The 22,915-nt window shown below is 45.6% G+C and overlaps 1 protein-coding gene across 5 annotated transcripts; it reads left to right on the plus strand.

Moving 5' to 3' along the window:
* Positions 1–1,789: 1,789 nt before the first annotated feature.
* ZNF558 (zinc finger protein 558) lies at positions 1,790–22,289 on the plus strand. Of its 5 annotated transcripts, none has more exons than XM_010388849.2 (9): positions 1,790–2,088; positions 2,894–2,977; positions 7,807–8,134; positions 9,387–9,496; positions 10,032–10,120; positions 10,753–10,879; positions 18,758–18,853; positions 19,340–19,422; positions 19,921–22,289. In XM_010388849.2, exons 4-9 carry the CDS (start codon positions 9,466–9,468, stop codon positions 20,701–20,703), a joined length of 1,209 nt encoding a protein of 402 aa, XP_010387151.1. In that variant the 5' UTR covers positions 1,790–2,088; positions 2,894–2,977; positions 7,807–8,134; positions 9,387–9,465; the 3' UTR covers positions 20,704–22,289. The 5 variants fall into 5 exon arrangements, with proteins under 5 accessions (XP_010387151.1, XP_030792601.1, XP_030792603.1 ...); XM_030936741.1 differs by having other exon boundaries at positions 2,087–2,220; XM_030936743.1 differs by lacking the exon at positions 1,790–2,088 and adding an exon at positions 2,249–2,733 and having other exon boundaries at positions 7,807–7,860.
* Positions 22,290–22,915: the final 626 nt, after the last annotated feature.

Raw genomic sequence — 22,915 nt, forward strand, 5'->3', positions numbered from 1 at the left:
AACATCAGATCACAGCCGGATCTCTGTGAAAATGAGCAATCACTCACACCCACAGCTGTTGAAGCTTCCCAGCCAGGACCACCACAGCCCCACAGCCCTACTTCCATCATCAGGGTAAACCCTGTGTACTGAAAGAGGAAAAGGATGTCGTTGGTGGCCTGTCTGCAAAGGCACGGCAAACTGGGGCAGCAGAAAGTCTTCACTGTCTAGCGGAAAGTAAAATTGAAGCTTTGAGCTTCTCAGAAATGAGAGGAGGTGGCCAAGGGGAAGATCACTCAAGACCATTCCCCTCATTTTTTCCCTTTGCACTTACCAGTATCTTTTTTTTGTTTTTGGTTTTTATTTTGTTTTTTTTTTTTGAGGTGGAGTCTAGCTTTTGTCACCCAGGCTGGAATGCACCAGCTGCAATCTCGGCTCACTGCAACCTTCACCTCCAGAGTTCAAGCGATTCTCCTGCCTCAGCCACCCGAGTAGCTGGGATTACAAGGCATCCGCCACCATGCCCAGCTAATTTTGTATTTTTAGCAGAGACAGGGTTTCACCATGTTGGCCAAGCTGGTCTCGAACTCCTGACTTCAGGTGATCCGCCCACCTTGGCCTCCCAAAGTGTTGAGATTACAAGCGTGAGCCACCACGCTCAACCAGTACTTACCAGTGTCTAACACACCAACATACTATGTATTCTATTTATCACATTCACTGTTCACTCCTCCTGCCCACCCCACAACTAAAATGCACGTTCTCCAAGGGCAAGTACGTTTACCTATTTTGTTCAGTCCATATCCATGGTGTATAAAACAGTGACTTGTGTGTGTGGCGAGGGGGGGAAGTAATAGCATTTATTCCATGAATATGACTACAGCATACACACATACACACACATACATGTCCACACTATATCTGGAAAGATAAAGATAAAAATTATGTTTGTCTGTGAGCAAAATAACTGGAAGACAGTGGTGGGAGAATATTTGACTGACTTTGTACCACTCTTAAATTTTCCTATATGTGTATCTGTGACTCAGTCCTCTCCTGCTCCCCAAAACTCTTAGTGTTAAATCACTATGTTCTGCCTTGGGAAAGCAAGTTATAGACAAATGTGCATATATAATCTGATTCTATTGGGTTGTATGCACATGGCGAAGTAACTGTATCGACAATCTAGGGATCCAAGGAAAGCCCTGCCCCTGAATCTGATCTCCCACAGTCCCGGCTCCTGGGCCTATCCCAACCCACTCACATCAGACACCGTTTTATTCATACCCAGATCCCTGCCCCTGGAACTGGTCTCCACCCACTGCCTCATCCCCAGGCCTGGTGCAGCCCACAGTCCCGCCCCCAGACTGGTCTCCGCCCACAGCCAGCTCCGCCCCTAGAACTGATCTCTGCCAATCAGCACTGCCCTCCAGGGCCTGTACACCCACAGCCTAGGCCCCGCCCTCCGCCCTGCCCGGAACTGATCTCCGCCCACAGCCAGCCCCATTTTCCAGGGCTGGCACCACCACCGCCTGGTTCCCGCTCAGCCCCGCCCAGGAAATGGAGGTCGCCGCCCCCGTAACTGGTCTCTGCTCAGTCACCCCAGTTCTGGAAGCCTTGTAGCATCCGCCCCGAGAAATGGGCCCCACCCACAGCCCCGCCCCTGGAACTGGTCTCTGCTCAATCAGCCTCGCCCTCCAGGCCTGGTACGGCCGCAGCCGGTTTCCCGCCTTCAGCCCCGCCCCGGAACTAATCTCCGCCCACAATCAGCCTGGCTCCGCCCCCAGGGCCAAACCTGCCCCCGCTACTGCAGCAGGCCAGGGCCCAACTTTGTGCCCAGTAAGCAAACTAGAACACCTCTGCCTGAGGCTGGGGTGCGCGGCCGCCGCTCCCGCCCGCCGCGCCTGCCACCTAAGCGCCGAAACCCCAACACGCTAGACTCTGCGAGGCTGCCCGTGGGAGCCGGAAACGGACATGTAGCGCGGCGATCCCCAGACCGGAAGCGGAAGCGCGGGGCGGTGCCGTGGGAGGGGCTGCGCGTGGGGCACCGGAGAGCGAGTCCCTCCGTCCCCGCGAGTCGGCGCTTTTGGCCCGCGGTAGGGGCCGGGCTCGGTGAGCGACTGGCGGGGGCTCGGGTCCGAGTCCTGGGGGCGACGTGGGCCGCGGGCACCGCCAGCCGTGGGCCCTGCGTCCCTCCCGGTAGTCGTGTTTCTGTCCATGAGGCCTCCGGCAGTGTGCAAGCAGGTCAGCGCGAAGCCGCTGCTTGCCCCTGGATCGGGGCCCTCGCCGTTGTCGCCTCCTCAGAGAGCCCCAGTCGCCCTCACCCAGGGCGATTCTGCGCCCCAGGGGACTTTTGGCTGTAGCTAGAGACGGCTGTGGTTGTCACAAATTGTGGGGAGGGGAGGCTGCTACTGTCACCTAGACGGTGGAGGCCGGGGAAGAGGGACTCTGCTCGCTCTTAAAGATTCTACGTTGTACAGGACAATCCCCCACAACAAGGAATTATCAGTAGTGCCAGGTTGGGAAACCCTGCTCTAGGGCCTTAAAAAAAAAAATCTGCAGTTCTGAATAAACTGTATACATTGTTAAAAATTCAGCTTAGTCACTTACTAGGGCCTCTAAGTGACAAGATATTTTTAAAGTCTCTGGAGTGACCATAGAAGCTCTCTCCAGTCTAATAAGTTGAGCAAGTCAAATGCACACAGCGTTAAGCTGCTTTCTCCCCTCTTAAGGAGCAGATGGCCGGATAGGAATCAGGTAAATCCAGTCCCGGCCCACAGGCTAGGCCCTTATTACACATTTAATCATTGAGTACCCAAAAAAGTGAATGGGATGGTGTTTCCAACAGCTGTGTCCAACAACTGTACAACCTATACAAAGCCTCGAAAGAAATCTTTGTGCCTTTTTTTTTTTTCAGATGAGAAAAACATCGTTCAAGCTCAGATTCGTGTTGAAGCCTGCCGCAAGGTCCACCTGTCGTTGTGGATTTGTGTGTGACCAGGTGAGTACAGTGTGGAGCCTACAACAAGGTTCCAGCAGGCTCTGCTGTGTAGAAGAACTGCTCACGGGCTTTTCCTGTGCTGGGGTTGTAACCACATGGAAGTCACTGAGAGTGAAGGTATCTTAAGGAGAGTTCAAGGTAAAAAGACAGAGGTATTTTTGGTTATATGTGTATAAATAAGTAAATATAGTTACATGCAAATAAGTATCTACAAAACAGACATACAAATAATGTAAAGATGTGTAACTGTAGCTAAATGCAGATTTTCTGGTATGCTATAATGCTTAAAGTTTCTGGATTTTATGTAAGTATAAATGTAGAAAATTGTACATGTATATGTAGTGTTACAAGTCTTCCTACTAACAACTAGCAGGACTACTTAGCAACATTCTTCAGGCCTATTTGATGTGACTTTTTTTTTTTTTTCTTGAGACCAAGTCTCACTCTGTTGCCCAGGCTGGAGTGCAGTGGAGCAATCTTATCTCACTTCAACCTCCACCTTCGAGATTCAAGCAATTCTCCTGCCTCAGTTTCATGAGTAGCTGGGACTACAGGCAAGTACCACCATGCTCAGCTAATTTCGTTAGTATTTTTAGTAGAGACGGATTTTTGCCATGTTGGCTAGGCCGGTCTCGAACTCCTGAGCTCAAGTGATCCGCCTGCCTCAGCCTCCCAAAGTGCTGGGATTACAGGCGTGAGCCACCACACCAGGCTGTCGATTTTATTTCTAAAGGCATATCAGCCTCCACCAAACTTCAAAATATGAGGACATTGGTAAAAAGGATGATTTGAGCTTTCTTACATTAGTAACACATTTAAAATTAAATTGACTGGCAACCAGATGTGTTTTGAGCAGTGGGATTTTTTTTCCCCCTAATGAGATTTGAAAACATTTGGAAGAATATTAAGCAACAACTTATAAATTAAAGGGTAGGGCACTGGTTTCCAAAAAGATTGTCCTCTGCACCTTGCCTCCTGTATTAGTCCATTTTCACACTGCTATAAAGAACTACCTGAGAGTTTTCACACTACTTTAAATAACTTCCTGAGACTGGGTGATGTATAAAGGAAAGAAGTTTAATTGACTCACAGTTCTGCGTGGTGGGGGAGGCCTCAGGAAACTTACAATCATGGTGGAAAGCAAAGGGAAAGCAAGACACGTCTTACATGGCTGCAGGAGAGAGAGAGAAGAGGTAAGCGTCAGACTTTTAAACCATCAAATCTCATGAGAACTTACTGTCAGAACAGCAAGAGGGAAGTCCAACCCCATGATTCAGTCACCTCCTTCCTGGCCCCTCCTCTGACGTGGGGATTATTACAACTGGAGATGAGACCTGGGTGGGAGAGACACAGAACCAAACCATATCACCTCCTAATAGGAATTAACTTTGTTTCTTAAAACTTCTGTGAAATAACAGTGTGGTGATTCATGTTGCAGAGAATCATGTTAAATAATCTTGTATTAAATAGTGGGGTTTTTACTGATTGTGTGTGTGTGTGCGCACCTTTTCCATTCTAGCTTTCCTGCAACACTCTTGAGGGAATGTTTACTTATCATGCAATAGATATTATTTGAGTACACAGTTTATGGTGACCAACCATCCTCATTTATTCAGTACCAAGGGATTTGCTAGGGCACAGGACATCCAGTGTTCAAACCGGGACAATCCTTGGCAAACCAGGTCGCCTCCATGAGTCAGGTCCTGGGTCAGATGCACAGGGACCCTAGAGGACCTGAAACGGCCCCTGTCCTAACTCCATAAAGTTTACCTTCTAACAGGGAAGATGAATGTTAAACAATGAATGACAGGAGTGGTGTGTGAGCTTGGCACAAGTGAACTTGATCAGAGGGAACAGGGAAGCTTTCTTGGGAAGGATGTTTAGCTTGAGAGCTTAAGTTGTTATAGAACCGAACTGGGGTCTGCTCACCTGGTGGTACAGTGAAACCAGATGTCTATATTGAGGGTTGCTGCATCAGATAGAAAAGCTCTTATTGCAGAACACTAAGCAAGGAGGACCAGAACATTAATTGTTCAAATCCTGGCCTTCCCAGTGGCTGCTAGGCAAGGATTTTTTTCTTTTTTTTTGAGACGGAGTCTTGCTCTGTCACCCAGGTTGGAGTGCAGTGTCGCAATCTCAGCTCACTGCAATCCCCACCTCCCAGATTCAACCAATTCTCCTGCCTCAGCCTCCTGAGTAGCTGGGATTACAAGTGCCCACCACCACACCTGGCTAATTTTTGTATTTTTAGTAGAGACATAGTTTCACCATGTTGGCCCAGCTGGTCTTGATCTCCTGACCTCGTGATCCACCCCCCTCAGCCTCCCAAAGTGCTGAGATGGTACAGGCATGAGCCACCACGCCCGGCCTTTTTTTTTTTTTTTTTTTTTTTTAATCACACAGAATCTCACTTGATCGCCCAGACTGGAGTGCAATGGTGCGATCTCAGCTCACTACAACCTCCGCCTCCCAGGTTCAAGTGATTTTTCTGCCTTAGCCTCCCGAGTCCCTGGGATTACAGGCACATACCACCACACCTGGCAAATGTTTTGTATTTTTAGTAGAGACAGAGTTTCACCATGTTAGCCAGGTTGGCCTCAAACTCCTGACCTCAGGTGATCCGCCCGCCTAGGCCTCCCGAAGTGCTGGGATTACAGGCGTGAGCCACTGCGCCCAGCTAGGCAAGGATTTCTGAAGGCAACGGTAAATTACAGAAAAGCAGAAGCTACAGGCAAAATCATAAATCTATACATGGAGGTTAGACACTGGTTTAGACCTAAAAGGGCAAGTATGTCTTGAAGCAGGAGTGTACGGGTCACAGGTAGATTCAAAGATTTTCTGATTTGTAATTGGTTAAGGAAAAGAAGCTTTGTTTAAAAATTTAGAGTCAGTAGGAAAATGTGAACGGGCTGAGGGAGGTGACTTTCTCCAAGCCCCTCAGCAAGCAACTTAGCACAAAGGACGCTGATTTCAGCCTTCACGTCCCCCTCATCTGGGGTCTCTGAGCCAGCAGCTCCATTTGGTGGGAGTCCTCAGTGGGAGTCCCAGCCTCTGAAAGGCAACTCAGGGACGCATGTTAAGGCATTATCTTTAGTTTCCATGGGGAAAGCAGACATCTCTGGAACCTTAACTTCTTTGGCTATTGGTTTAGGTTCTGTTACCTTCTTGTTTAACAAGTTCCTTATTTACTTTTGGGGCTAGCTGGCTGCCTGGAATTTCCCTTAAAGGAACTTGAAGGTTTTCCTTTATTTTCCCACTTGGGGTTCACAGGCCCCTAAAACAGGGAATTGTTGCTCCATCTCCAAGTTGGGGTCAGATGTAGCTAGTCACAGGGCTTGACTGGAGTGAGGGGACAGGGATATGTCCAAGAGAGCACTGCCTGTCAAGGAAGCTGCGTAAGGCAAGTCCCTGCAGCAGGTGAGAGGCTGCCATGCTCCCTGCACTGGGAACACAGGGATGGCTGAGGCTGAGACAAGAACAGGGAAAGAAGCCGGGCGCAGTGGCTCACGCCTGTAATCCCAGCACTTTGGGAGACCAAGGCGAGTGGATCACCTGATACCAGAAGTTCTAGACTGGCCTGGCCAACATGGTGAAACCCCGTCTCTACTAAAATTACGAAAATCAGCTGCGTGTGGTGGCGCGTGCCTGTAGTCCTGGCTGCTTGGGAGGCTGAGGCAGGAGAATTGCTTGAACCTGGGAGGCGAAAGTTGCAGTGAGCCAAGATCACGCCACAGCACTCCAGAGCGTCAGAGTGAGACTCCACAAAAAACAAAAACAAAACAGGGAAGGAGGTGTGACCAAGACCGAGAGAGAGGCAGAGCCAGGCGAAGCCTCACTTCAGACTCTGTTCTCAGGCCAGTGGGAATACACTGAAGAGTTGTGGGCCGGAGGGTGATGCAATTTGCATGTAGTGTAAGCATGTAGATAACAAGGACTTCAGGATTCAGAAAGAAGACATTTAAGAGGCAAAAGAGAAGGTGTTCGGAGGTAGTTTAGGAATCAGATGATTGTGGCCTAAGCTTGGGTAATGGTCCTGGAGTAGGAAGGACGTAGAAAGAAGAGACCTGGGAATTTGGAGCTGAGAAAATGTGATGCTGCTCACTTTCCTCCATGCATTGGTCAGAGGGCTCAGAGTGCTCACTGTGCCCCAGCTCTTGTCTGTGCAAACCTGCAGGCAGCCTCCTTAACCCAGGGCCATGTGCGCGCCCTCACTCTGCCACTCACAGGTCCTCGCCTCTGCATCCTCAAGGACGTCAGGCCTGTGCTTGTGTAGGCGCTGTCCAGCATGGTAGCTACTAGCCACATGGAGCTATTTCAGTTAAACCAATGAGAATGAAACACAATTGAAAATTCATTTTCGGGCTGTGCGTGGTGGCTCACGCCTGTAATCCTGGCACTTTTGGAGGCCGAGGCAGGTGGATCACCTGAGGTCAGGAGGTTGAGACCAGTGTGGCCAATATGGTGAAACCCGGACTACTAAAACTACAAAAATTAGCGGAGGAGAGAGCTTCGAGTGCAGACAGCTACTCAAAAGCAGGAGGGTGGACCCCAGTCCAGAACTGCCCAGCAGGCCCTGCGGAGAAGGCAGGCAGCTCCTTGTCTGCAATGGGAGGAGGCAGGAGAGCGGGGCGCAGGTTACAGTGCTGGCAGCAACACAGGAAAGTAGATTCCTTCTCGTGATCGTTACCCTGAGAAGCAGGATTGGGATTATCTGCTGAAAGTGAGATGATTTGTCATCTCTTACTGTCTAACAAATGATCTCAAACCTTAGTCACTTGAAAAAACGACCGTGTATCGTCTCTCACTGCTTTTGTGTTTCTGGAATTCAGGAGCGGCTTGGCTGGAAGGCTCTGGCTGAAAACTTGCAGAAGGCTGTCAGCTAGGTTCGCATCATCCGAAGGCTCAACCGGTACTGGGGGCCACTCTATGGCCTGCAAGTCAGAGCTGGCTGTTGGTGGGAGGCCTCAGTTCCTCTCCACATAGGCCTCTACACAGGGCCACTTGAGCATCTTCCCAGCATGGCAACTGGCGTCCCCTAGAGCAGCATCCAGGAGACCAAGGCAGAAGCAGCTTCAGTGCCTTCTAGCACCTGGCCCTGGAAGTCAACCCTGTACCCATCCCCACTATCTCCTCAGCCATATTCTGCTGGTCACACAGGTCAGCCCTAATTCCATGTGTGTGTTGGGCCTACACAGGGTGTGCGCACCGGGAGCCTGGGATCGTCAAGGGCTCGTTAGGAAGCGGTTACCACAGAGGGGACAGGGGGGAAGGTGTGAGGTTTAAAGAGAGGAGAGGAGGTTTGACAAGTGGGAAGCCACGCTGACCTGTGGGATCGCCCTGCAGGCTGAGTGTTCTTTTCACGTTGATGACCGTGTTACTCCAGGGTGGCAACGTCACAGCCCTTGCACAGAGTGGTCTGCCCGAATGTGCCCTGGAGCAGGTGGATGTTTGAAGTCACGCCTGGCTGGAGTTCTGCTGGGCTGGCATGACGGTGTGGGGTGGGGAGGAGGAAATCAGCTGAAATGAGGGACGGTGACATCCAAGCTGGGTGAGGATGAAATCAAGAGAGGGGGTGGCTGAGGCAGGAGAGGGGTGACCAAGGCAGAGCATGGGTAGGAGAGGGGCTGAGTGTGGCAGGAGGGGGGTGACTGAGGCCGAGCACAGGCAGGAGGGGGATGACCAAGGGCAGAAGAGGGGGTAATGGAGGCAGAGCATGTGCAGGAGGGGGCTGACCGAGGCAGGATTGGGGTGACTGAGGCAGGCGAGGAGCTGACCAAGGCAAGAGGCGAGTGACTGAGGTAGGAGGAGGTGACTGAGGCCTGTGTGTTGTCAGAGGACATGCAGTGACAAAAAATTGGTGAACACGGTGGAAGTTGAGGAGGGAGGTGGGTTCAGAGAGGGGAGTTTCTGAACGTTGTTCTGGGTGATGGGACAGTGCCCGGTGCTGATCAAGGCTGAGGGGCTCGTGGAAACGTGTGGCTGATGAGGAGAGAAGGGTCAAAGAGCCCTGGAGCTGAGGAACTCCTGAGACTCTGGGGGTCTCTGACATCCTCCAGGAGCTGGGACTGGAGGTGGAAGGAGTGATGGAGGCGCCGGAGTCCCCAGGGAAGGAGGAAGTAGCCGGGAATGCATTTGTGGATGGGAAGAACGTGCTGTGAGACTGTGTGAAGCCGAGGTTCTCAAAGTGGGTGGGGCAGGGAGGTACCGGTCATTGTGTTGGGGACAGAGGAAGGCAAGTTTTCCATCAGGTAGCCCTGAATGATTGCCTGCTCAGCAAAATAAAGGCCCAGTGTGGAAGCCAGAACTTGCATTTGAAGGAGGGTGGGAAGGATGGGCTGAGGAGGGCCCATCAGCAGCAGACCGAGAGGGAGGAGGCCATGGAGACTTAGAGCGTTCCCGTTTCTTCCAGAGCTCTGTCCTGAGAGTGCTGCGGAATAAGGGAGGAGCGTCCTGCTTCCCGGCTGCCCTGTTGCTGTCAGAGTCACAGGATGGCGGCCGTCCTCCTGCCCCCGACTGCTGGTGAGTCGTGGGGTCCTGGCATTTCTCAGAGTCCAGGCTTGAAAGGCTCTGACCCACAGCATGGGACAGGAGGGGGTTGGGCAGAGTAGGTGAGGCAGGAGTGGAGCCCCAGGGCCCAGAGGTCCTCGGTGTCTGATCGGGCGGCTCTCGGGATTTGGGACTTAGGTGTTTGGGTATCTGTGGATGTCGCCTCTGTGGTGAATGTGCTGGAACTTTTGAATTCTCCCTTTAGTTCTTGCTGTGAACCTGATAAAAACACAGTGACACCCTTGGAACTTTGGTTTCCTCATCTGTGAAGTGGGAATAATCCCTTCCCCAAGTGCAGTCAGACCTTGAGCCCTGTTTTTGGTTGGTGAGACAGAGCTGTGTTCGGGTATCTTAGGAGAGCTGTGGGTAGGTGTTTGTGTGGAGTGTAGGTCGACGCTCTGTGGGTGCCTCATCCGTGTGGGTGTAGGAGGTGAATATGGTCAATCATGGGCAGATCTGTGGGTGTTAGACAAGCCTGAATCCCTGGGACTCATTTCTCCTCCTCCAGCTCCATCTTCCCCATTCCCAGCCTCTCAGCAAAAAGGACACACAGAGGGTGGAGAGCTGGTTGATAAGCTCCTGACAAGCTGGCTACGGGTGAGTCGGATGCTCCTTTTCCCAAGTCATTACTCCTTTGACCAGAAGGTTAGACTCGATACCTTCCAGCAGCCTGGAGCCTCATGGCCAAACCAGGTCCTCAGGCATCCCAGGATTTCCAGGCATCTGATGGAGGGTGAGGGCTGCCCAGAAAATGTCAGTGTGTGTTAATGTTTACTGCAGGTTCAGAGCTCCCTCCAGGGTCCCTGAGTACATCACGTGCTCCTGAGAGTTTTAAGGGAAAGCCAAGTAAAGACATGACAATGTTCTAAGCCCAAGCGATTAATGAAGGCCATACGGAAATCATTCATTCACTTACCAAGTATTTCTCTGATTTCTGCTGTGTCACGGGTCCGTGCTCCCCTGGAGACTGAGGGAACTGAGATCACAGGAGCCCCCAGTCTGAGTGAGAAAAGACGGCTGCTCTTTGGTACTGGGCACTGGACCTGGGAGTGGCCTAAGGAGACAAGCATTGAGGGCTGAGCTCAGAAGCCAGGGAGAGGAGCTTGGAACCCCACCTCACATCTCGTGCTCAGGTTTCCCTAGCCCTGGCTCTGTTCTCCTGGCCCCTCTTCCTGTGCACGTTGGTGGGGGTGGTCCTTGGCTAAGCTGTGATGTCTGCAATGCTTTAGGGCTTGGTGACCTTCGAGGATGTGGCCGTGGAGTTCACCCAGGAGGAATGGGCATTGCTGGACCCTACCCAAAGGACACTGTACAGGGACGTGATGCTGGAGAACTGCAGGAACCTGGCCTCGCTGGGTAAGCCTGACATCACTCCTGCATTTATTTAATGACTCCGGTGGCAAGACTTGCCGGCTTTTCTTAGTTTTTTTATTGTGGTAAAATCCATACAACATAAAATTCACCATTTTAACTATTTGAAGATGTCCAATCCAGTGGTTTTTAATATATTCATAGTATTGTGCAACCATCGACACTATCTAATATCACAACATTTTCATCACCCTCAAAGAAACCTCGTCCCTGTGAAGCACCCACTGCTGCTGGTAACCACTCATGTGGTTTCTGTCTTTAGGAATTTGCCTATCCAGAACATATCATATAAATGGAATTATAAAATACATTACCTTTTGTGTCTGACTTATTTCATGTAGCACAATGTTTTAAAAGCTTAGCTATGGGTCGGGCGCGGTGGCTCACACCTGTAATCCCAGCACTTTGGGAGGCCGAGGCAGGCGGATCACGAGGTCAGGAGTTCGAGACCAGCCTGACCAACATGGTGAAACCCCGTCTCTACTAAAAATACAAAAATTAGCTGGACATGGTGGTGCACTCCTGGAATCCCAGCTAGTCAGGAGGCTGAGGCAGGAGAATTGCTTGAACCAGGAGGCAGAGGTTGCAGTGAGCCGAGATCGCGTCATTGCACTGCAGCCTGGGCAACAGAGCATGACTGTGTCTCATAAAAAAAAAAAAAAAAAAAAAGCTTAGCTATGTTGTATGTTGTCCCAGCGCTTCATTCCTTATGACTGAATAATATTGCATTGTATGGACATACCACATTTTGCCCAACCCATTTTTCTATTAATAAACATTTCAGTTGTTTCCACTTTTTGACTATCAGGAATAATGCTATAATACTATGAATTTTTGTGTACAAGCTTTTGTTTAAATGCCCACTTGCATTTTCTTGGGTATATACTAGGAGTGGAAGGCTAGGTCTGTGTTTAGCTTCTTGAGGAACTGCCAGACTTTTCCGCAGCAGCTGCACCGTTGCACGTTCCCACCAATGCATGAGGGTTCCAGCTTCTCCACATCTTTCCAGCACTTGCCTTTTTGATTATAGGCATACCAGTAGGTGTGAAGTGCTATCTCGTTGTGTTTTGATTTGCATTTTTCTAATGACAAATGACTTGAGCATCTTTTCATGTACTTGCTGAGTATTTTTCTTTGGAAAAATGTCTATTCAAGTCCTTTGCCCATTTTTGTTATTGTTGTTTGTTTGTTTGCTTGTTTTGACACAGAGTCTCCCTCTGTCACCCAGGCTGGAGTGCAATGGTGCAGCGCGATCTCAGCTCACTGCAACCTCCGCCTTCCAGGTTCAAGTGATTCTCATTCCTCAGCCTCCCAAGTAGCTGGAATTACAGGCATGCACCACCATGCCTGGCTAAATTTTTTTGTATTTTTTATAGACAGGGTTTCACTGTGTTGATCAGGCTGGTCTCAAACTCCTGGCCTCGAGTGATCTGCCTGCCTTGGCCTCCCAAAGTGCTGGGATTACAGGTGTGAACTACTGCTCCCAACCCTCTGCCCATGTTTTATTTGGGTTGTTTATTTTTGTTGTCGAATTTTAAAAGTTCATTTTCTATTCCGGGTACCAAATCCTTATTCAAAATACAATGCGTAAATGATTTCTCTATTATTTGGGTATCTTTTCATTTTCTTGATAGTGTCCTTTGAGGCACAAAAGTTTTAATTGTGACCAGGCACGGTGGCTCATGCCTGTAATCCCAGCACTTTGGGAGGCCAAGACGGACGGATCACCTGAGGTCAGGAGTTCAAGACCAGCCTGGCCAACTTGGTGAAGCCCCATCTCTAATAAAAATGCAAAAATTAGCCGGGCATGGTGGCAGGTGCCTGTAATCCCAGCTACTCGGGAAGCTGAGGCAGGAGAATCGCTTGAACCTGGGAGGCAGAGGTTGTAGTGAGCTGAGATCCACTGTGCTCCAGTCTGGGCAACAGAGCGAGACTCCGTCTGAAAAAACAAAAAAAGATTTAGTTGTGATGAAGTCCGTTGTATCTAGTTTTTCTTTTTTGCTTGTGCTCTTGGTGTGATACCTAAGAAACCATGGCTCAACTCAAGGTCATGAAGATTTACCCCTGTTTTCTTCTAAGAATTTTCTAGTGTTAACTCTTCCACTTAGCTGTTTGATAGATTTTGAGTGAATTTTTCATATGATGTGGAGAAAGGGCCAGCTTCATTCTTTACGTGTGTATATCCAGTTGTCTCACCACCTTTATAGAAGATATTGTTCTTTCCCCGTCAAATGACCTTGGCATCCTTATTGAAAATTCTGTGGCCATACACACTGGAGTTTATTTACGTACTCTCAGTTCTGTTCCATTGGTCTATATATCTTGAACTCCTGACCGTGATCCGCCTGCCTGGGCCTCCCAAAGTGCTGAGATTACAGGCGTGAGCCACCGCTCCTGGCTTCATTGGTCTGTATATCCATCCTTGGATCAGTACCACACTGCTTTGATGATTGTTACATTGTAGTAAGTTTTGATAATAGGAAATGTAAATCTTTCTACTTTGTTCTTCTTATTCAACACATGTCTATTCAAGATCCCTTGCAACGCCATGAATTTTCAGATCAGTTTGTGCATTTCTGAAAGGAAAAAAAACTATCAGAATTTTGATAATGATTGTTTTACCTCTGTAGATAATTTTGGGTAGTGTTGTCACCTTAACCATATTAAGGCTTCCAATACATAACCTTACTATTTTTTTTGAGATGGAGTCTCACTCTGTCACCAGGCTGGAGTGCAGTGGCACAATCTCAGCTCACTGCAACCTCCGCCACCCAGGCTCAAGTGATTCTCCTGCCTCAGCCTCCCAAGTAGCTGGGACTACAGGTGCGCACCACCACGCCCAGCTAATTTTTGTATTTTTAGTAGAGACGGAGTTCCACCATGTTGGCCAGGATGGTCTCAATCTCTTGACATTGTGATCCACCCACCTCTACCTCTCAAAGTGCTGGGATTACAGGCGTGAGCCATCATGCCCAGCCCTGTTACTCATTTTTAATTTCATTCCATTGTGGTTAAGGAAGATACTTTGTAGGAATTCATTGTTTTCAAATTTAGTGAGACTTTTTTTATAGCCTAACATATCATCTATCCTGGAGAATGTTCCATGTGCATTTGAGATGAATATGCGTCCTCTTGTTGGGTGATGTGTTCTTTATATATCTGTTAGGTCTAGTTAGTTTATTGTTTAAGCCCTCTGTTTCCTTTTTATCTTCTAATATGTTGTTCTACCCATTATTGAAAGTGGAGTGTTGAAGTCTCGAACGATTATTATAGAACTTCCTATATCTTCCTTCCATTATGCCAGTTTTTACTTCATACATTTTGGAGTTCTTATTAGGCACATATGTGTTTATAATTGTTAACATTTTCTCCATAAATTGATGCTTTATACATCTATAATGTCTTTCTCTATGTTTTTTAACAATTTTTATTGAATGAAATCATTTTCCATTCTTTTGCTATCAACCATATTTGTGTCTTTGAATGTGAAGTAAGTCTCTTATAGACAATATGTACAGATGTTCCACAACTTTGATGAGGTTATGTCCCAGTAAAGCCATTGTAAGTTAAAAATACTATAAGTCAAAAATGCAAAACAATGAAAAAAGAAAAAATAAAAGTCAAAAATGCATGTAATTCACCTAACCCACTGAACGTCATCAGTTAGCCTAGCCTACATATGCTCAGAACACTTACGTTAGCCTACAGTTGGACAAAATCATCTAACATAACAGGGTATTTTAAATACAGTATTGAATAGCTCAACAATTATAAATTATGTATTGAATATGGTACTGAAAGTGAAACATAGAATGGTTGTAGGATACTTGAAGTGTGGTTTCTCCTGAATGCGTATGACCTTTGCACCATCATAAAGTTAAAAAATCATACCATTGTAAGCTGGGAACCATCTGTCATTGTGTTATTTTTTAAATCCATTCTGCCAAAATCCACCTTGCAATGATGTAATCACTGATAAGGAAGGAGCTACTTCTGCCTGTTCACTATTTGCTATAGATAGCTATTTACTTTTTTGTATGTGTCGTATCATTTTTGTTCCTCAGTTCTTTCATTGTTGTTTTGTGTTAGATACTTTCTAGCAGGCCATTTTGATTCCCTTCTCATTTGTTTTTATCCTTTTTGGTTATTTTCTTAGTGGTTGCCCTGAGAATTTTAATAAGCACTTTAATTTACAGCAATCTAGTTTAATAGCAACTTAGTTTCAATAGTATATAAAAACTTTGTTTCACTGTAGCTGTTTTGTTTAGTAATTTTACATTATGTGTCCATTAATGTAGATGTATAATCATTTATGCTTTTATCTTTAGATTATGTAGTAATAAAAGAGAAGTTACAAACCAAAAACACATTGTCCGTGACTTTGATATTCACCTCTGTATTTACTTTTACCAGTGTTCTTCACTTCTCTCTGTGGATTCAAGTTATTATGGTCTTTTCGTTTTGTCCTGAAGTCACCCTCAATCATTTTTTGTAGGGTAGATGTAATAGTGACAAACACTCAGTCTTTGTTTCTGGGAAGGTCTTCATTTCTTTGTGTCTGAAGGGGAGTTTTGCCAGACATAGAATTCTTAGTTGCCATTTTTTCTCAGCACTTTGAATATACCACTCCAGTGCTTGGTGGTTTCCATGGTTTCTATTGAGAAATTGGCTGTTAATCTTACCGAGGATCCTGTGTAACATGATAGGTCACCTCCCTCTTGCTGTTTTTAGGATGCTGCCTTTGTCTTTCAACAGTTTGATTAATATGTGTTTGGTGCCGAGTGCAATGGCTCACGCCTGTAATCCCAACACTTTGTGAGGCTGAGGCAGGAAGACCCCTTGAGGCCAGGAATATGAGACCAGCCTGGGCAACTTAAAGAGACCCTGTCTCTACAAAATATTTAAAAATTAGCCAGATGTGCTGGTGCACACCTGTGGTCCCAGCTTCTTGGAAGGCTGAGGTGGAAGGATTGCTTGACTCCAGGAGATCAAGGCTTCTGTGAGCCATGATCACACCACTGTACTTTAGCCTGGGTGACGGAATAAGACCCTGGCTTAAAAAATGTGTGTGTGTATGTGTGTGTGTGTGTGTGTGTGTTTCAGTATGAATCTCTATTCTTTCAAATTTATTCTACTTGAGTTTCTTGAGCTTCTTGGATTTGTACATTTGTGCCTTTCATCACATTTTAGGAAGTTTCTAGCCATTATTTCTTCAACCTTCTCACCCCTTTCTCTCTCTTCACATCTCTGTCTTCTCTGCATCATATATATGTTTGATGGTATCCCACAGGTCTTGGGCTCTGTTGATCTTTTTTTAAATTCTCTCTCTCTCTTTGTCTCTCTGTATCTTTGAGACAGGTTCTCACTCTGTCAGGCTGGAGTACAGCAGAGTGATTGTGGCTTACTGCAGCCTTGACCTCCTGGGCTCCAGTGATCCTCCCATCTCAGCCTCCCAAACAGGGAGGCATGACTATAGACGTGTATCACCATGCCCAGCTAATTTTTTTATTTTTTATAGAGTCAGGATCTCACTATATTTCCCAGGCTGGTCTTCAGCTCCTGGATGCAAGCAATCCTCCTGCCTTGGCCACCCAAAATGCTGGGATTACAGACATGAGCCACTGCCCCTGGCCTCTCTCTTTTTCTGTTCCTCAGACTGGATAATATCGGTTGCCCTATCTTCATGGTCACCAATTTTATCTTCTGCTTGCTCAGATATGTTCTGAATGTTTCATTTCAGCTATTGTACTTTTCAACTCAAATTTTTTTATTTGCCTTCCTAAAGTTTCTCTTTATGTTTTCCATTTTTTTGTATTTTTTCATATGCCATAGTTGTACCTGTTTTGCTGTTTTTCATTTGATGAGAATTTGTACTCATGGTTTCCTTTAGTTCTTTATACATATTTCTTGTACATCTTTTAGCAGATTTAAAATGGTTGACTTATTTTACTTGTCTAGTGAAGTCCAGTATTTGAATTTCTGAAGGGACAATTTCTATCAGCTTCATTTGTCTTGTAATGGGCCCAACGTTTGTTTCCTTGCTTGCCTCGTAATTATTTTGTTGAAACTACACATTTGGAATATTATCATATAGCAATTTGGGAATCAGACTTTTCCTCATCTCCAGAGTTTGTTTTGCTTGTTGTTGTTGGTATTGTATGTATCTGTAGAACATACGACAGTTCTAAAGTTAGTTCTGAAATAGAACTATGGTATATTCTAAAGTTCTGGAGTATTATATATTGTAAACTCTTGTTAGGATATACAGTAGTTCTGTTTCAGAACTAACTTTGTAATGTCTGTATCGGTCCTGTGTGGCCACTGATAGCGTAATGGTCATATAGTGATTTGACGGCCTGGAACAAAAAAGGAAAAAACTTCCAGTCTCTTTACATGGGCTCTGCGTGTACATAGGGACATGCCTTTAATACTTAGGCAGTTAACTCTGCCTTGACCTTCATTTCTGGCTTGTGCAGAGCCTGAAGGTCACCAAAAGGTGAGGTTTTCGTGCCTTCTAAGTATTTTCTGGGCATGCTCCCAGCCCTGAGTATGTGCTTGGAATTACAGGTTCTTAAGAATATGAGGAAGATTTTCAAAGTCCTACTCCCCAAACATCTTTTTCCCCATTTTTCCTTTCAGGTTTTTTGGTTAGTCTTTTGTTTGCTTGTACTGTCTTCTCTTGCCTCAGGCAGTACTGACTAATACATTTGCCTTCACATGTGTCGATCACATGTGATCCAGGTAACCAGCTCAGTCCCTGAAAGAATTTGGAGTTAGATAAATAAAGGCAACCCTTTGAGCCAGTCCTTCAGGGAACCACCAGCTAGGTCAAGAAAAGCAACCATGGAGTAAAGTCTGTTCTGCTCCCTGCAAGTACTAGGAATCCAGGCTGTTGTCTTCAAGGCTGTAGACAAAGCAGGGGGAAAGAGGTCCATTTAAAGTATCATAAAGCTCTCTCACCCAGATTCAGCTGGGTTTTCTGAGAAGGCATGCTCCTGATGACTGTGGACTTTGGATACATTTCTACAATTCCAATAAAGTTGATTCTGACCGCTTTTGCCAGTTTCCTCACTGTTTTTGTGGAGGGATGAACGTCTGGAACTCCCTCCTCCACCACTGTCACTGTCATCACTTCTGTCAAGTTTTCTTAAGCACCTCTGTGTCCCTAGGTCTGTGCAGGGGCTTGGGAGTACAGTGATGAATGGGGCCATACGGCCCCACCCTCATGGGCTGTCTCTAATTCCTGCCTTATGCACTGAAGATCTATTTCTTGTCCTGACTTTATATTCTTCATGGTTAAAAGTGTCAGGGCCTCTGAAGTGTGCATTTGAACTCAGGCATGCGCTTCTGGAGCTGCTTCTGCCCTGTCACCCTGAATATCTAGTTGAATATGCTTGCATTTTTGTTCCCTGTGAGAGTTACCCTATACACTAGAATTAAGGTGTAATTGGCAGGGTGCAGTGGCTCACACCTGTAATCCCAGCACTTAGGGAGGTCAACGTGGGTGGGTCACAAGGTCAGGAGATGGAGACCCACCTGGCCAACATGGTGAAACCCCATCTCTACTAAAAATACAAAAATTAGCCAGGCGTGGTGGTGTGCGTCTGTAGTTCCAGCTACCCAGGAGGCCGAGGCAGGAGAATTGCTTGAACCCGGGAGGCGGAGGTTGCGGTGGGCTGAGATCACGCTGCTGCAGAGAGCAAGACTCCGTCTCAAAAAAAAGAAAAAAAAGGGGGGGGCATTATTTATTTCACTGTTCCTAAAGTCACCCTTTTCCATCTTCAGAAATGTTGGCATTCGTTTCATGGAGTTGATTGTCCCCAGCACCGTTCCCTATATCATGTGTACGTTTTCCATAAATAGGGTGTCGTGTTAATAAACCCAGTCTGATATCCCAGTTGGAACAAGACAAGAAGGTGATGACAGAGGAAAGAGGAATTCTTCCAAGCACCTGTCCAGGTGAGCACCAGGCGGATGTGAGCCCTTGTGAGGAATAGCTCTGGCCAGTGACTTGGGGGTTGGGAGTATTACATTAGTTAATGTCAATCAGGCAACTTTGTAAAATACCCTGTTCCTGCCAAAGATGCACAAGAACTTTTGGTATGAGCTTCCTCATGTCCTTTCTTTTCTCTCTGACTCTCTCATCATCATCTCATGCTTCGCTTCAGGCTCAGGGAAGAAACAAAGATGCAACTCTTTTGAAAATTTCAGTCAAGTTCCTTCCCACTTTGCATTCCTGATCACTCCTCCTTTCATCAATCTGTGATCAATCTCAGTTTGTCTAGAATCCTTTTTTAAAATTAATACCTAAAATTTTCATAACCAAATCCTCTTTGTTCCAAACATCCTCAAAAACCTTGATCCCTCAGAATCTGCCTTTACTCATGTGTGCACTTTTCCATTTATTTTCTCCATCAACCTAAATTTCTTTTCATTTTGTTTCAGATTTGGAGACTCTACTTAAAGCCAAATGGTTAACTCCTAAGAAGCATGTTTTCAGAAAAGAACAGTCTAAACGTGTAAAAACGGTAAGACTAACATGGGTGATTTCTGGTTCTCTACAGTAGGAGAATGCCCTAAGTTTAGAAAGGGCACAAAATAACCAGGAGAGGCATTAAAGGAAAGTGTCATTTATAATTGAGAATGCCGTGTCCCTGGAGAGACACTGTGAAAATTGTAAATATTTAAAGAAGTGTGAGTTAGCTTCAAATTTATTTCTTCACTGAGAGTTCCCACAAGTAAATATTTCCTATCTGTGGCTCAGATATTGACTGTTGGGAACAAAACTTCATCCAGAAGTTATCAGAAAATGTTTTGTGAATCTGATAAGGACTTGTGGCAAAGCATCTATGCTTTTTAACTTTCTTAACTCTAAAACTGGACAGAAACCATGTACAACCACTGAAAGTAGCCAAAATATTGATTATAATAATGTAACAGAATTCCTGGGAGAGAAAACTCCTATGAGAACATTAAGTATTTCAAATATTATAAATTATAGTTATCATTCGTCTCTTAATCCACAGGAAAGAAGTCATCGTGGAGTGAAACTCAATGAATGTAATCAGTGTTTTAAAGTCTTCAGCACAAAATCTAACCTAACTCAGCACAAGAGAATTCATACTGGAGAAAAACCCTATGACTGTAATCAGTGTGGGAAGTCCTTCAGTAGCAGATCTTACCTTACTATTCATAAGAGAATCCACAATGGGGAGAAACCCTATGAATGCAATCACTGTGGGAAAGCATTTAGTGATCCCTCATCCCTTAGACTGCATGTGAGAATTCACACCGGAGAAAAACCCTACGAATGTAACCAGTGTTTTCACGTCTTCCGCACCAGTTGTAACCTCAAAAGCCACAAGAGGATTCACACGGGGGAGAATCACCATGAATGTAATCAGTGTGGAAAAGCTTTCAGCACAAGGTCCTCCCTCACTGGGCACAATAGCATTCATACAGGGGAGAAACCTTATGAATGTCACGATTGTGGGAAAACCTTCAGGAAGAGTTCCTATCTGACACAGCACGTAAGAACTCATACTGGAGAAAAACCCTATGAATGTAATGAGTGTGGGAAATCCTTCAGCAGTAGCTTTTCTCTTACTGTGCACAAGAGAATACATACCGGAGAGAAGCCGTACGAGTGCAGTGACTGTGGAAAAGCCTTTAATAATCTCTCAGCTGTGAAGAAACACTTAAGAACTCACACTGGAGAAAAACCCTATGAATGTAATCATTGTGGGAAATCCTTCACAAGTAACTCCTACCTTTCTGTACACAAGAGAATACATAATAGGTGGATATGAATTAACTGCGGGAACTTCTGGGGGAAAGCACTCATTGATCTTTCATCCCTAAGATAGTTTGAGAGAGCTCACACTGGATGTATAAGTTATTTGTTGCAGCATAACAAATGATCCCCCAAAACTTTGTGGCCACAAACACCAAACATTTATTATCTCACAATTTCTACAGGTCAGGAATTCAGGAACAGCTTATCTCTGTAGTTACACGGCAGGATCTCTCATGCCCTTACTTACAGTCAAGATGTCAGCCAAAGCTGTGGCCATCTAACATCTTTACTGATGAACAGTCCACTTCCAAGATGACTCATTCACATGCCTGGAAAGTTGGCGTTGGTTGTTGTCGGGACGTTCAGTCATTACCATGCAGGCCTCTCCACGTAGGCCTCTTTACAAGGCCGAGTTCCTTTATGATTTGGCAATAAGTTCTCCCGAAGGTTAGTGATCCAAGAGACGACCAGTACAGAGGCCAAAATGACTTTTATGACCTATCCTCAGGAGGACTGCTAAGCTTTCACTTATTTCCTATTGTGTTACTCTCACAACACAGCAATCCTGATACAATGTGAGAGACTACAGAAGGAAACAGATCACTCAGAAACATCTGGGAAACTTGCCATGGAATTAATGAAGTAAAGCCCTCGGCGCATCATCCTTTTAATCTAATCAATATGAAATAGCATTCAGTAACTCCTATTAATTCACTCTGAAGAGAAACCTTTTGAGGACAATCTGTGTGGTAAAGCTCTCAGCTCAAACTCTCACCCTCATGGGCCCAGAAGGTTATGTACCAAGAGAATCCTGAAGAATGGAACAGCTGTAGGAAAGCCTTCAGTGCTATCAGCAGGGATTCATGTGGCAGCTCACACTAAGAGAGAAAACCTGTGAAGGTCATCAGAATGCAGAAGCCTTCAGGGACAGTCATCCCTTAAGACACACATTGGAAATCACACAATGGAACAACACTCAGAAATGCGGAATATCCTACAGCAAAAGTGTTCACATTTCTGAGCAAACTGTAGTGTGGTATTCTGCAGTGACTATGGGAAAGTCTTGAATGTTCTCTCAGTTTTTAAGGGACTTGTGGGTTAATTCTGGAGTGAATACCCTATTGAACATCATCAATATTGGAGAGCTTTCCAGTTTTCCATATTTGTTAGGAAACTTGTGAACGTTCACACTGCAGAGAAACTTGCAAATATAAAGAAAAAGAGAAAGCCTTCAGTGATGCCTCTGTATTGTGGAAAATATGGAACTTCTCCCTGGATGCAAAACCTATGAGTATATTAATATTGGAATATTTTTCAGTGATTCTTCTCTTTCTTGTATATGAAAGAACTTACATGGAGAAACCCCTAGGAATGTAATCAGTTTTAGGATGTCTCAGCCTCAACTCTTCACTGAGTGGCCACAATTTTCACTGGGAACAAAAATATAATAACTGTTTTGAGTGTGGGATTTCCTATATCAGTGTCTCATCTGTAGATTGGACTGCTAGCTCATTAACTTTTTAGTCTTTTTTCTTTTAACATAAACATGTGTATAGCTGTTCCCTAAAATAAACATTAACTTATATTTCATAATTTTAATGCAATGTATTTATTATAATTTGCTTGTTAAAGACATATTGCATATTCAAAAAGGTATTTCCAAATACCTTCTGAGTGATTTGGTTTATCATAATGGAAATTAGTATTTGTAATACACGTTTTTCTAATTTAATGATATTTTTGTCAGAGTACATGAGCTTTATGATACTGATTATTTTCTATCTTGATATGCCAAATACGTTGGCTTCTCTCCCAGTGTCTGTGCTCCTCCATTTATTTGCTTAAAGAAAGAAACATGTTCAAGTTGTCTGTGAATGGTATCGAATGTTCTCAATCTTAGAGTTTTTCTTGAAGCCCAGGCAAGTTTTTTCCCACTCCCCTGGCAATGAGAAGTAAGTAGAAGTCACTGTGGGGAACATCTCCTGGCTCGTTCTTGCTTATTTTCCATTCATCTCACCTATTCTGTCTCTTGGAAGGTGGCCTCAAGGTCTAGAGTTTGAAGAGCTTCTTTTTGACCATGATGACAGCAACCAAAAGTGCAGCCAAAAATCACAATGCTCTGGGCTCTCCAAGAGCCTCCGATTGGCTGCATCTGCTCTGAACTCCTTATTCTTACACTTCTTACGTGACTAAAAGAAACCCCTAACGATCATGAGGTCAGGAGA

This window comes from Rhinopithecus roxellana, chromosome 8, assembly GCF_007565055.1.
Source record: "Rhinopithecus roxellana isolate Shanxi Qingling chromosome 8, ASM756505v1, whole genome shotgun sequence".
Taxonomy (NCBI): Eukaryota; Metazoa; Chordata; class Mammalia; order Primates; family Cercopithecidae; genus Rhinopithecus; species Rhinopithecus roxellana.

Excerpts from the sequence above, each read along its gene's own strand:
- ZNF558 (XM_010388849.2), top strand. The coding sequence starts at position 9,466 with ATGGCGGCCGTCCTCCTGCCCCCGACTGCTG. Across the intron at positions 9,497-10,031 it reads CCTCCTGCCCCCGACTGCTG|CTCCATCTTCCCCATTCCCA; the intron begins GTGAGTCGTGGG and ends CTCCTCCTCCAG. Across the intron at positions 10,880-18,757 it reads CAGGAACCTGGCCTCGCTGG|GGTGTCGTGTTAATAAACCC; the intron begins GTAAGCCTGACA and ends TTCCATAAATAG.